Raw genomic sequence first — 14,977 nt, forward strand, 5'->3', positions numbered from 1 at the left:
AAAACTGCCACTCTCTAGGAAAAGTTAAGTCTATTGCAGCTAGTAATAGAGTTATTCCTACGCATGCGCACATCGCATGTTCCGGTTTATATTTAGCTTACAGCCGCGAGGCGATCATGCTAAGCTACGGTAAACAATTTCTGCTGCGTCCAGAGGTTTTCACGAATATTCATCGCTTTGGAGGCCTTTGATAAGCCAACAACTTGTGGTAAGTAATGAGTTTTTTACATTTACTAAATTAGTTGAATTTTACTTTGGTTCTTCGGTAAAACGCAATACTTATTTTCTCCATCCCTACCGCTTTATTATTTGTTTGTGCGAGAGTGAGATTTTTTATCATACACCGAAGAACAATGATTGCAAGGGTGGTAGATGTCATTTTTAGAAGATCACCAATCATTCACGGAGGTCTGGAAATTGAGGTTGAAGTGACCGAAGCTACTTACGAGAAGAATATATCTGTTTTTAAAAAAGGAACAAAAACGCCTTTACGAGCACAAATCTTTGGCCAACCGGCAGAACTTTGCAATAGTAAGCCACGGGGAGAGTTCTGATGATAACTTCCTTACCAGCCATGTAGTAGCGAGAGAATCACCTTTAACATCTACCCAAGACAGTGACAGAGCTGCTATTACCAAAATAACTAGTCAGAAAGCACCATTACACGCTAGTATTCACATATCAAGAGTACCAGTTTAATTTTATTGCTAGACAACCGCCATATGGACTAAACTGTTTGTATTTACTCCATTCATCGTTTGTAAAAATTTATTTGTATTTGAAATATTTTATTTGTACACTCAAGTTTGTAATAAATTATAATATATCTATACATGAAATAAAATATATAATTTAATCATGTTTGCTGCAGCGATATCAAGGAGTTGTAGTCGATGAAGGGGTTGACTGGTTGCTTCTCTGCCAATATTCCTGCCTTGATGAATATTACTACTTGTCTCTAGTTTTCGTAATCGGAGTAGGTTGTTTCATTCTCAATCTGCAGTAAACACAAAAAAGAAAAAAATATTAACGAGTGTTAAGGAAGTACAAAAACAATAGCTGAAGTATTTAATGAAAGCGATCAGTTTTTAAACAGAAGAATTAACTAATGCAGTTGATTATGAAAAAACGTATCTGCACTGCAAATCAAATACATACCATAATGTCCAGATCAGAATCATGATCGTCCTCGACTTCGGTATTAGAGATTGATGGAGTTGATTTTAATGTAAAAAGACCAGGAGAGCTTTTTTGCTATGCTGAAGCCATGCCGAATAACTTGAAAAACGTGAAAAACCTTGAATAATTTTGTAAAGTTTGACGCAATGGCAATAAAGCTCGAAGCCTGGCGATGATTTTAAAGAAGTTTTGGAACTCGGCTACGTTTAGTACTTCTGCCCATCGGCTATTTTCGCGATGACGCCATTCTGCATATCTTGTGACAACCTCGAATAATTTTGTAAATAAATGTGATGCATTGGCAATGATGTTAGCTCAACGCTCGGGCAATAATTTTAAAAATGTTTTGGAACTCAATTACGTTTAGTATTTATATTAAAGCTAGGCTAGCGACTAGTTTTCAATTTGATGCAGTAGTTATTCTCTCTTGTGATTAAAAACAGAACTAATTATTTCACGGAATTTAATAATTCCCGTGATTGACTGTTCGCGAAATCGCGAATTTTTATGACCAACGAATATTTTCATCCTGTAGGGTATTGTAAAAAAGATTAGAATGTGATATCCAATAGAGTGGTCTTATATTCATCTTCTAGAATATTCTAGAATGCTGCTGTCCTTTATGTCAGGCTGTGTAAGCCAAAAGTTATGTTAAAATGACTAAAAACTGGACAAGAATGAAAATCATACAACTTGTAACTTCATTTATAATTCAGCAGTGGCTAAGATGACTCGGGCTAACCTCTAGCATTAGTTCTACCAATATCTTGAGTCGAGAAGGGCTCTTGAAGCTGGTGGGAACTCATCTGACAGAGCTGTAGCTTTGAGTGCCCAAACAAAAGAGTTATAACATCAGGAAACTCTAGACAAGGTATGTGCAACATCAGCCTGTAATACATATGATGATTCAACTAAAGTTACTACTGCCTCAGAATGTCCTTGGGGCAGGGAGTACCACATAATAGTTCATAGAAAAGTAACAGATGAATTAATAATAACACAAAGATAAACCGATTTGCAAAGGAATCAGAAAGCGTGGAAGACTGTCTTAAACATAGGAATTTGTAGCATGAACAAAATATAATGTCTATGAATGACAATCAGGACAGTCGTAAAGTAAGTAATCTATCCTACTTTATGGCTTCAAGTTTGGCGGCTTTGCTGAATCATTGTTTTTCCCTGACCTTGATTTGTATACGCATACACTGCAACGCACTGTTTTTTCTCGCTGCTAAGGCATGAAAATGGCGGTGCCACAGCAATGAGCTGGTTGATGTCAGCAATAAAAATAAAATTCCAGTAACAGCTGAGATCAAACTTAACTATTATTCAATGCGATTGACAATCTCACAATTTTACAGAGATTTTTTTATAAGCCATTTTCGTCATTTTGCTATCTGGATGCTGATTGGCTCAAATTATTTAGCATTTACTTAATTTCTTTGATTTTCACTACACTCATATTTCGAAGTTGCATTCTCATTTGTCACTAGAGAATATCGTTACTACATATAACATACTATAGATGTATGCCACAGGTAAACGGTTACACATATAGTGATTTCAAAAGGTCAGAAATCTGTTTATGTTCCCAAGTATTACAACTATGGTTGGTACGTCAAAAGAATCTATTTTCTATTTCATGGAAATTTCGATTTCACGGGTGGGTCAGTAACTTAATCTTGCAAAGGAGGAGGGATTACTGTACTCTGTGTACTTATTACTGTGTCAATACAAGTGCAGATGAAATACAAAGGAGCTTTCAAAGTAAATGTATCTATAAACTAGTTATAGTTAGAAGTTGAACAGGGACTCTAAAGACCCATGCACACTATCACTCAAATCAATGTTTAGCCACATGATGGACTGCAATGATTAGCTGTTTTGACATCATCACCAATGATAAGGTGTACCCACACACTAGAGCAATTAGCTGTAGGTGACCGCTAACCAACAACCAATAGAAGTTGTGAAATTGCATTCCTGATATCAGGAGGGGGCACTTTTCCATCTTTTTAATTACCTGATTATGTAATTCATCACCAGCCAGTTCTTCGCCATGCATGGGAATATGAATTGACACCAATCTTCACAACTGTTGGAATTGGATACGATGTGGTCAACAAGCAACCAATCAAGGTGCTAACAGCTGCGATCATCGGTGTCAAAGTTCAACCTGTTGAAAGTCCATCGGTCATCACTAGCAATGATTACATTGGCCACTCATGGCAAAATGATGCCATAGCAGCCCATCGTTGCATAGCTAATTGCTGAATTGAGTGATAGCGTGCACAGGCCTTGTGGTTAGCATTGGGATGGGAGCAGACCACAAATAAACATTTCAATACCTTCATTTACTCTCAGCCTGTCAAAGATCAAACAAGGATAATATCAAAAGATACTCAGGACAAGAGCCGGCAGACACTTAAAACATGAACAGGAGACACTTGAGGTATCACCAGGTATCGTCATGGAACTCTCAAGGTATTGTCATGTAAAACTCAAGGTATCACTAGGTAACACTCAAAGCATCACCAGGCAACACTCAAGGTATTGTCAGGTAAAACTCAAGGTATTGCAAGGAGATACTCTCGAGTGATTATTATATTAACGGTACCGGACAGAACTTTTAAAGTCTGACTGTATAATTACTTTGTTTTCTAGATTCATTGCAAAATTTAGTTTGTTTAAGAACTCGAATTTTTTTTGTCTTAACTTATAAACAGACATCTTTACTTTATTTAAAAAATCTAAAAATTATTGCTAATAGCTGTCGCTAAACGAGCTGGAAAAACCTAAAAATGGCTATGCTATGTTTTGTATTTGCAAAAGGTAATGGCCGCTGATCGCGCAAACTAAATATCACCTGCATAAAAAAGTTAGTTTTGGTATAAAAATTGGCCGAGTAACTTTAGAGATTTATTTCGCTGACAGAAATCAAATAAATATATCATGTCAATTATTAGATAATCATGGATCCAATAAGGACAATAACTGAAAGCTTAAAAGCGCCAAGTAGAGGCAAATGTAAGTGCAATAAGCTAGACCTGTTTGACGAACACAAGCCATCATTTAAAAGGTGTCATACACTAACCTCACAGATATATCTTCACTTAGCATGAAACACTTCATCATCTCTCTACTCTCCAAGTCCCAGATGTGTAGTGGTGATTAAGAAATGTTCACCAAACAGCAAATAAGTAGCAACAAACAGAAAGATTACGAGAGTCCCACAGCAAAGGATACAGAAAGTTATAATGTCATGAGTATTAGACGAATATTTTCTATTTTCAAACCAATATTGTTGATGTTGACTACTAAAGGTGATGCAACAGAAAATACAAGGCTAAAGGTGATGCCACAAAGAATACACGGCTAAAGGTGATGCCACACAGAATACAAGGGTAAAGGTGATGCCACAGAGAATACAAGGGTAATGGTGATGCCACATAGAATACAAGGCTAAAGGTGATGCCACATAGAATACAAGGGTGAAGGTGATGCCACAGAGAATACAAGGGTGAAGGTGATGCCACAGAGAATACAAGGGTAAAGGTGATGCCACAGAGAATACAAGGCGAAAGGTGATGCCACAGAGAATACAAGGGTAAAGGGAAGGTATTTAAAGGAAGGGAGGGTATTTAAAGAGAAGGGAGGGTATCTAAAGAGAAGGGAGAGTATTTAATGGGAAGGGAGGGTATTTAAAGGGAAGGGAGGGTACTTAAAGGGAAGGGAGGGTATTTAAAGGAAAGGGAAAGTATTTAAAGGGAAGGAAGGGTATTTAAAGAGAAGGGAGGGTATTTAAAGAGAAGGGAGGGTATTTCAAGGGAAGGGAAAGTATTTAAAGGGAAGGAAGGGTATTTAAAGGGAAGTGAGGGTATTTAAAGGGAAGGAAGGGTATTTAAAGGGAAGGAAGGGTATTTAAAGGGAAGGAAGGGTATTTAAAGGGAAGGGAGGGTATTTTAAGGGAAGGGAGGGTATTTAAAGGGAAATATGGTCAACAAAAGTAAAACATAAGTTAGAGGTAAATAAAGGATATGGTAATGAGACCATCTTTATCAATGCTGATCAGTTTGGTGCACTGCCCAGGGAAATGAATAGATTTTAATAAACTTATAGAAACTTGATGGTTGTAGAGGATGGCTAACTCCCTTCCAGCCTACAATGGTCACATATGATATCTTTAAATTACCCATAACTAAAGCTTTCTTAACTGTAAACATACAAGATGTCAGCCTTAATGCAATTACATACCAGAATATCCCAAACAACCACTTTCCCAGATACAAGTCCTGCAGCAAGCCTACAATTAAAAAAAAGACGACCGATGGCAAACCGTTTCTGAAAATACTACACAGTAAAGTCGTGCATTATTAGTAGCAACCTTTGTAAATATTGATATAACAAATGTGACCCAGGCAGTCAGAATGTACAATCGTGCTAAAACAACATTTTTGAGTTATTTACAGATTCAAAATCAGCAATATCTGAGGATTTTAATGCAATTTAAACTTTTTAAATCGGATTATATATGCCCAGGTTATGCAAGATTTAGTAGAGAAGGTCTCACGATGAACTAAAACTGTTGTTTTGAGTTTAGGCAGGATAAGGTTGCCGATTCATGAATCGTAAATCAATGTATTTGTTTACAAATCAAAATGCCATAGCAACAGACCACTTAATCTCAACATATATTGATGAAACCTGGCATTCTACACATTAAAACCCTGAAAAAGATGATGGTCACATTTTTATTTAAATTTGATTGACGGGTTGACCTTCCAAAGGTCAGAGTAAGGTCAGCAATATATGTTGCTAAAAGCTCACCTTCCTGGAGATTTACATCAAAAGGGTATGCTTCAAACTGGGCACTTCTCATCAAGCTATATTGCTATGACTGCACATAATGACAATCCAACAACTTATCAAAACGTTGGAAGTGTATTCAAAATTGTCCATCTATACAGAAGGTCATGGTAAGGTCAACGAAAGGTGACCACAGAGGGCATCAAGATGCGGAAATATCAACCCAACTCATCAAGTGACCATTCGATCTAAAGCTATTTTTATGTAGTTTAACACTCACACATTGTAACACAGAGTACACTGCAGAGATTTATTGTAGCCCATTCAACGGGTTTGCTTGTTATATTAGTGGCAGTTTGTCCCAACACAACCATATCAAATGTGTCCTTCGGTAATCCTTGATACCCAGTTGTAACGAGGCTTATTTGTTTAGATGACATAAAACTAGTGCAGAATTCTTTACATTTGCATCCACTTATTAGTTTGATGACAACAGCTATAATGGGAAAGTTATCAGCAGTGATAGGCTGATCGTTATTCTCTGTAATTTAATCAATTAGGATGATGGCTGTTACTCTCCTTATCGTTAGCAGCCACATATTGCGTAAGCAGCTGTATTTTTGAGGTTTCCCTATTATCGCAATCCTCATCATCGCTTTCACTATAATCTGAGGCAGCCTACTTAGATTCTAAGTAGAAATACTTAGAATTACATCTAAATTATTAGCGTCAACTAGCCGTAATTTGTGCGACGGTTTATTTTGTTTTAGCCTGAGGCGTTGAAACAGAAAATGGCCACATACACGCGCCCACCCGCAATTATAGTCTATACTTGAGATCTTGGGTTATGACAAATTCCATAGCAACCACCGATATGGGTAGATTTAAATGGCAATTCTGGCTTTATGATTGGTCAGACACAAAATTAAACAAGACCACGTGAAAGAGCAGGGTTGAATGCACTATAAACCACTGTTTACTAAAATAGTGACGGTGAGTCATATAATAGCCTATAGCACGCGTTGCGCGCTATAGTGAACAATGCGATTACCGCACGATTGTACATTCTGACTGCCGGGGTCACAAATGGTGTTTAGTACTTTGAGAGATTCAATAATTAAATTTGTATGAATATTAAATTTCACTTTCATCACATAGTAGTCACACAAATAATCGGTCAAACATTTTGAAAAACTCAGAGATTCATCAGAATAACTTATCTAACTCACTCCTAGGGAGATCCTCTAACCGCTAGTAGTGATCATGCTACATGAACTGTGATACTATGATAATGTTTAACCATTTTTGACACAATCTTTACTAGAATAATATCTGTCTATCCGACACCAAACTAAGAGCATTATAAAAAAGATCACCTCACACAAGAATCAAACCCCAGGCATTGGATTAAAAAGCAAGCATGCTACCACTACCCCATTCAGTCACCTTACCACTTCATGGGATAATTATGTACATACTGATTACTCATGATGATCTCTCACAGCACATGAGACTGGTAAGTATACTAATTATCTTAATATAAACACCATGTAGTAATTTAAATGTATATCAATGATCAAGAAGGCTTGCCTTGGCATCAGAGTAAGTGGCAAAATGATGCGTATGCAAACTTTCTGATATTGCTGACACAAGATCGACTACAAACACTGGCAGGAAGTTTTGAACGGCATACCAACCTCTTGCCCCTCAGATATGGAACAAAATTTATACACTGAAAGCAGTAGACAATAAGGAATAATGAACAATAAAGATAAGCCGTAAATAATGTTCTAGAAAACCAATCCCAAAGCACATTCCAGAGCTTTCATATTAAGAATCAAACAAGTGCAAAAAGTAGCATTACTTTGTTTAAACCTAACAGATTCTAAAAACAAGACTTTCACTATGTTTCCATGACTCGCATAATCCGTATGATTCACATAATTCGAACGATCCGCAAGTGGAGTTATTTAGCAATCTAGCATTTCAATGAACACCTGGCGATGCGGATTTAACACCAGTACTTGACCCCATAGGTCAAGTATTAGCCTAATTAATTAATCTATAAATAACTAAGCAGTCTTGTCACGCTTAGCAGCGATCGTTCGGAACGTTGGCGCATTGAGACTGGTGAAATCGAAATAAAAATGACTGAAGCGTGAAAATGGTTTTAATGTAATAGCCATCGATACTGTAATGCGAATCAATCGCAAGTACCGGTTCCGTGATTCGCAAGCACGATGGATTCGATAAAGTTTTGCGGATCGCAAAACTCGCTTAGCTTGCGAATTTATGTGAATAGCTTCCGGATTTATGCCGTTTCCATGACGCAAATAACTTGCGGATTGGCTCTAATTTGCGAATTATGCGGGTCATGGAAACGCAGTGATTGTGTATTAAAGAATAGAGAAAGCATAATATTATTATGCTTTATTAGTTATTTTGAGGTGTTGACTGATATTCTAAAAAAAGAATCAAGGAGATTGACCCACTAGAAGCTGAGATATAGCCAGCCAAACACAGGTCTACCTAATAAAGAATCAGAGGAAAACCCTTCGAAAATCCCGAAAACTGTGACGTAGAAAATCGACTTAATGGTCATGTGCCGGAGTTGCGCACCCTTACCGCCGTTATGTATAATGATTGTTTCGGCTACGAGATGTGAAACGCTTCTCGCGATAGTAAATAATTTACATACTAGCTCTGGGTTCTCAGAAAAATCAACCAAACATTGTGTGGTAAAGGCATTTGCCCACAGCCCCTCGCCATGATTTTTCAAAGCAGAAGAGCAGATTTTGACTATTGTGCTTCAAACTTTAACTCGATCTCCACGGATTTGCTCCGAAGATCATCTGTTCAACGAACGGCGCGTGTATAGTCTATATGCGATATCCGCGAGTTGCAGTTTGTTAGAATAAGAAATAGGAATGGGACTTTTTGTTCCTTCATCATTTTTCTACTGTGTATCTACTGCAGCATTCTTCTACTGTGTATCTACTGCAGCATTCAGTTGATTTTCATGATTATCGTCACTATTAACAGACTGGAAGTTCACTACAGCCATACTCTTAAAAAGACTAACGTGACCGTGCTGCTCTTGCTATAAGAAAAGAAAACGATAACTTTTGCTTTGATTTTTCTATTGATCTATTATCTTATCTATGATTATTTTTTATGATTTATATAATATTCATAATGCATATTATACAAAATAATAATATAACTGCGTATAGAACAAATGATGTAACTAATATAATTTGTAGAAAATTCCAAATGATAACCGAGATTGATGATTGATTTAATTGATTCCATTTATTAGCTATAATTAAAAAAATCTGAACAACGTTAAAGATGAGTCTGAATAGGGAAGCTAAGTAGGAGAACAACAAAACTGAGCTGAACTAGCAAGATAGCGAAATGTTGCGAAATAATAGATGCATGTAATTACTTTATGCTAAAACTAATCTACACGTCAGAGGGACTGGTTCGGAATTTTAGGAGCGATGATTGTTAGGCCCAATTTGATTGTTCAATACTCCCAGGGATTAAACCAATTAAAACGCCGTGATTGTTATAGGAGAGCGCATTAGTTGGCTTAATTGACCAATGGCACACAAGTCGATTTCATACGTCATATATTGATGATTACCAAAACACTTTTGTTTTTTGGTAGACCTGTGTTTGGCTGGCTATATCTCAGCTTCTGGTTGGTCAATCTCCTTGATTCTTTTTTTAAAACATCAGTCAACACCTCAAGATGAATAATAAAGCATAATAATATTATGCTTTCTCTATTCTTTAAGTACATTAATGAGGAACATCACCCCATATACAGCCTATGATACTTTTTACCATAGATATAGTAAACCATAAACCATAGATATAGTAAACCATAAACCATAGATATAGTAAACCATAAACCATAGATATAGTAAACCATAAACCATAGATACAGTAAACCATAAACCATAGATATAGTAAACCATAAACCATAGATATAGTAAGGGTTTAGCATATCTATGTTTTTTACAGAGCACAGAAAACAGAACAAACAACGAGAAAAGTGCCCACCTAGCAGCTGGACTAGAGCCACCTACATAAAAAGGTTCTGTTGAGTGAAGGAGTCCAAGTAACCGTAAGGTGAAAACATAGCATTTCTTCCATAAACACAACATTTCATTGATTTTTGAAGCGATTGCAATATTCAAATATTGCAATCGCTTCAAATCAGGTCTCACGCAACACATCATTGATTCACTCGAATAGTGATTCTGTACTTTTTACCATCTAAATAAATCAACTAACTGGTAACCAGGGCCCAGCGCTATGACTAGCTATTCTAATGAGCATGTGGGTCCTCATTGCACAATTTTTTTCTGTTTCTCGCTGCCAGGTAATTATTTTTAATGAAATAAAACAAACAACATATTTACCTGCGACTGTCTATCACCAAGACACACTCAACACTCTCTTGTGCATCAAATATCTTGATATCGCTATAGTACGAATTTGGCCTCCTAATCTGCAAATGGTATATGCTAAATGTAAAGTGTACCATTAACAGCACAAAGTAGTGACATAACACCTGACTACTCCGCATCATGTCACTGCGTATATACTTTTCAATAGTGAGCTCTAGTGAAGGCATATAACAGTGTTGAATCACTAGAAATTGTCACCAATGTTGATTTTTTTCAAAAGGCCATCAATTCGATTCGTCGACTATACTCGTGATACAATATATATTATTTAATACTAATCATATACAATATATATAATATATGCTATATCTACTATTATAGGTAATAAGTTAGTACTCCCAACTCACATACAACTGTTTAGTATGGAGTGCCGGTTCAAGAATCTTAGATTTTGATATCATAAGTATAACAGATATAAGTTTATAACGATATAAGTTCTTGTGAAGTAGATTTGACTACATAGACAACTGCATAAACTAGACTCTCTTTTTGAACCTCTATCAAATTGTTAACATTAGAAACACTTTATTGTAGTCTGTGTACTCGATTTAGTGTATTGTAGGAGTTGTCCTATCATGTGTTATTGGTGAAGATAACTCCATCTTCTACTACTCAGAGATTAACAAAATCTTTTCACAAAAACATACAACTTACATTATGTATTTGCCTACAATGGTGAACCTTTAGTTTAAATACAAGAACCAGCCAATTGCATACTTTCACGAACAAATGACAGCAAGAAGAATAGGACTCACTTGTCTAAAATCTAAGCTAATTTAACTCCATACATATACTATGTTTGTAGTTTTTGAAATAGTCAGGCATTATAAATCACTAGAAATAATTATATACCGAATTATTCATAAACCACACTTACTAGTGATACTTCTCATTTTGTGTAATATTAAATATATATCAAAATGAATGGCAAGTATTAAAACTACTTAATATGATACCTGTTCCAGCAAACGCCCTCTCTGATTGGCTGATTTGGATTTGTTTGCGTCTTCTTGCGACTGAAAAAGGAGAATAAATTATGACACAAAGTCCGTGTAAACAAACTCATTCCAAGCTTTTCAGCATAAAATACAGGTAGTTGCCTCCTCGTGTCAAGCACTATAAGTGTTGCTTACCATAAAATAACAAGCAATGACCTAATACCCATGATATAAGTTCAACAGGCTGAACTTATATCATGGCCAACAAAGTTTATGTGTATGAATAAGACAAACGCTATATTAACCTATAGATTTGTAAAGATTTCCACATGAAACTACAGGAATTTAGAGAAAAAGTTAGTTTAGTACGCTGTTATGCATTTGTTAGTCATAATACATTGTATTGCCCACAGATGACAGGATTGTCATGCCTAAATTATTCAGATCCATCAAATTTAAGCTGCAAGGTTGAAGATTAGCAAAGTCTATTCCTCTCATTAAAATCTTATCAAATATTATAATTGATACAATAATAATAATATAAACAGCCATTTCAACTAATTAGAAATAATATAAGAAATGGAAACCTTTAAATACACCACAAAGTTAGACGCATTACGTCAGGTTTCAATTTGACACTATTGCAAAACCTCGTAAGTTTAAAGGCAAGTTTTATCTCCTAAAGTTTATAACTGTTAGAGATAAAACTTGCATTATGCTGATCACTGTAGTGATGATCAGACTGTAGTGATGATCAGACTGTAGTGATGATCAGACTGTAGTGATGATCAGACTGTAGTGATGATCAGACTGTAGTGATGATCAGACTGTAGTGATGATCAGACTGTAGTGATGATCAGACTGTAGTGATGATCAGACTGTAGTGATGATCAGACTGTAGTGTGAGCATTTCTTTGAAAACAACATTCTAGTTATTAAAATTATGGATATCTCAGAAATAATGATTGGCTTAAAGAAATATCCTCGAGGTGTCAATATATCCTCAATTTAAATAATAAATACGCCCACGTCCAAATCAAGCTTCATGTGAATAGTACAAGCAACGCATAAAATACTAATATACAGTACTAAGTGAGTATCAAATACTAATATGGTTTTTTGTATCTTTTTATCCACATGCTAAACAGAATAGCGTAAGGGTGTTATTAAAAAACTATTATATTATGGTCTACGGATGTAGTTTTACAAGTGGCAGGAAAAATACAGTAAAACTTCAGATTTTTACTGTAATCCTTTCCAAAAGGCTGTTTAAAAAGTGATTCGTTCAAAATCAAGTTATTTAAATTGAAAACTACCTTCCCAATATAATCAATGTAAAATAATTTTAAACCATTCCAAATCTAGAAAATAGCTTTTTCAAACAATTTTTATGATTTAAACTACATAAACTGTACGCATGTAATAAGAAAGCTGGTCATATGTGAAATACAATGATCATCTCATGAAAATCTATGAATAGACTAGAACAGATTGTGGAATGTACCATACTGCTGTATCTGTAGCCGGTCATACCTCACCTTCGTTTACTCAAAGTCTTGTCAAATGTTTACCATTAATTAAAAATATAGAAATAGACTGCGATCTATTTTAAGAAAAAATTTCCTATATTAGATCATAAACATTACATCAACATTCCCTTCATTTTGTTTTTAGCAATTTTTATATAAACTGTAAAGTAGCGAAAGCTCGCCTATGCTCAGGTTGCAGATATAAAACATCCAATGAAGGAGTGTGTGACATAAAACAGCACAACAGAAACGTTACATTTCTACCAATCCTAACATCAAAACAATCAAGGTAGCAACATAATCCATGCTATGGTAAGAGGTAACAAAATAATCAGAAAAAATTGTAGAAACGTTAATAAAGGATATAGTTAAGCATTGTATCAAAGATTGTGCGTCTAAAATGGCCCACCTTAAAAAATGTCTTTTTGACACGAATCACAATTACAACTGCTCACAATAGAGGTTGAATACTTAAGGTATTCAGGTTCACTCAGCTTTTGGTTCGCTCCAAAGGTGACATTTTTGTCAAAGTTCAAGGTGTGAAGGATCTCGAATTTTCTGGAGGAAATCCGATTTGGACGACATCGGAAACGTTTGAAAGTCGAGGAATAACTATACTTTACTAATATCTCATTAGCTGCGCGGTGTGCTCAAATGTATACTACACAACTTAGGTTCTACAGTATATATATGTAATTTTGGTTCCAGATTATATGTTGCAGTCTACTTCCAAGACATGTAAAAGGTTCACCTTATTCTAGTTCTGAACTCACCTGGAAAATTTGTTAGCTAATGCATTTAAACTATGAAATTTTGACAGTGATGCATGTTGAATGCCTTACACCATTTAATATCAAGAGAAGATAATTGCTTTCTAGATTGAACTTTTTATCAGACCCACACCAGAGAACTAAAATCCGAGAAATTTTCAAAAAACTTTGATAAGGTTCTCTTTAACTTCTGCATCTGTTATCTTTACAGAGCTTACATCAAGTACATGTAGCATTAGTAGCTCTTTGAAGATGAAATTTTCAACCTAAAAAAGTCGTAAGTTACCAAACCTATGATAGCTATCTGACACATCTTATGACATAATAAAAATTATCATAACTTGTAAAGAAACCATGTACAATTATTCTGGTCATACCTAAATGGCTCGGAAAAATCAATTAAAAAAATTATGGCATTGACAAGAATAGGCAATCAGTAAGCAGAAAAATGTTAGCTATTTGGCAGGGTTGGCTCGGCAAAAACCAAGCGGTTTAAACCAGCCGAAAAAAACCGTTTGCAAACTAATATTTCATTTAGTGGGTTCAAGCCAAATTACTTGGATTGTCAGAATTCAGTTCATCAAGTTCTTGTGTTTTGAAAAGTTAAAGCAGTGCCTTGAATTTCCAACATGCCTCACAAAAAATAACCCTGTTTGGCAGTATTTTACTCGAACTGCAGAAGGCAAAGGTTTTAAGGCAAAATGTAGTAAGTTCGTTGTTGCAATACAACTAGTCACTGAGAATCAGCATGATTAGGCATATTCGTGTGTTTTACCCTGGGTGAATCTCAAGTTTTCATTGCATATTCCAGCAACAGCCTACACGAGAAAAGGTATGCTACATACTTTACTTTGGGGGAGCTTGAAATAGTACAAGTTCTATTAATCCAAGCATCCTAGTTGCTTTTTAACACACTGTTTCAATATGCACATCCCATTTAATATCTCTACCGATATTCACACCTTAATACTTTATTGTTTCCCTGTTTATTGTCTTTTGTTATTGCAAGCATATTTTGCCCAAACACTGTAACACGTAATTTTACGGGATTTAACTGTATCTTATGTACGTTTATCTGCCTTCTATTAGGCCCATTAAGGTAATCCTGAAATTTTATGCAGTGCTGGTTAGACTTAACATCACATTAAAGAATGACATCATCGGCACAAAGCCCGATTTTTGAATGCTTAATCGTATTAACTATGTGATTTATGTATAGGATAAACAACACTTCACCTAGAACGGAAGCCTGACTAACTCCAAATGTAACTAGC

At 35.6% G+C, this 14,977-nt stretch overlaps 2 protein-coding genes across 2 annotated transcripts in view; both read right to left on the minus strand.

The window, feature by feature from the left end:
• Nucleotides 1–4,314, minus strand: part of LOC137390436 (uncharacterized) — a 134,698-nt gene extending 130,384 nt beyond the window's left edge. Inside the window, exons 1-2 of the mRNA XM_068076769.1 lie at nucleotides 4,274–4,314; nucleotides 1,922–2,067 (exon numbers count right to left, since the gene is read on the minus strand). Coding sequence (XP_067932870.1) covers nucleotides 1,922–2,067; nucleotides 4,274–4,314 — 187 coding nt within the window. The remainder of the gene's footprint in view (nucleotides 1–1,921; nucleotides 2,068–4,273) is intronic.
• Nucleotides 4,315–5,197: 883 nt separating this feature from the next.
• LOC137390437 (uncharacterized) overlaps nucleotides 5,198–14,977 on the minus strand; it is a 250,386-nt gene continuing 240,606 nt past the window's right edge. The window contains exons 5-6 of the mRNA XM_068076770.1: nucleotides 5,434–5,482; nucleotides 5,198–5,338 (exon numbers count right to left, since the gene is read on the minus strand). Of these exons, the coding sequence (XP_067932871.1) occupies nucleotides 5,198–5,338; nucleotides 5,434–5,482 (190 nt within the window). The remainder of the gene's footprint in view (nucleotides 5,339–5,433; nucleotides 5,483–14,977) is intronic.

The sequence above is a fragment of the Watersipora subatra genome, chromosome 3 (assembly GCF_963576615.1).
Source record: "Watersipora subatra chromosome 3, tzWatSuba1.1, whole genome shotgun sequence".
Lineage (NCBI taxonomy): Eukaryota > Metazoa > Bryozoa > Gymnolaemata > Cheilostomatida > Watersiporidae > Watersipora > Watersipora subatra.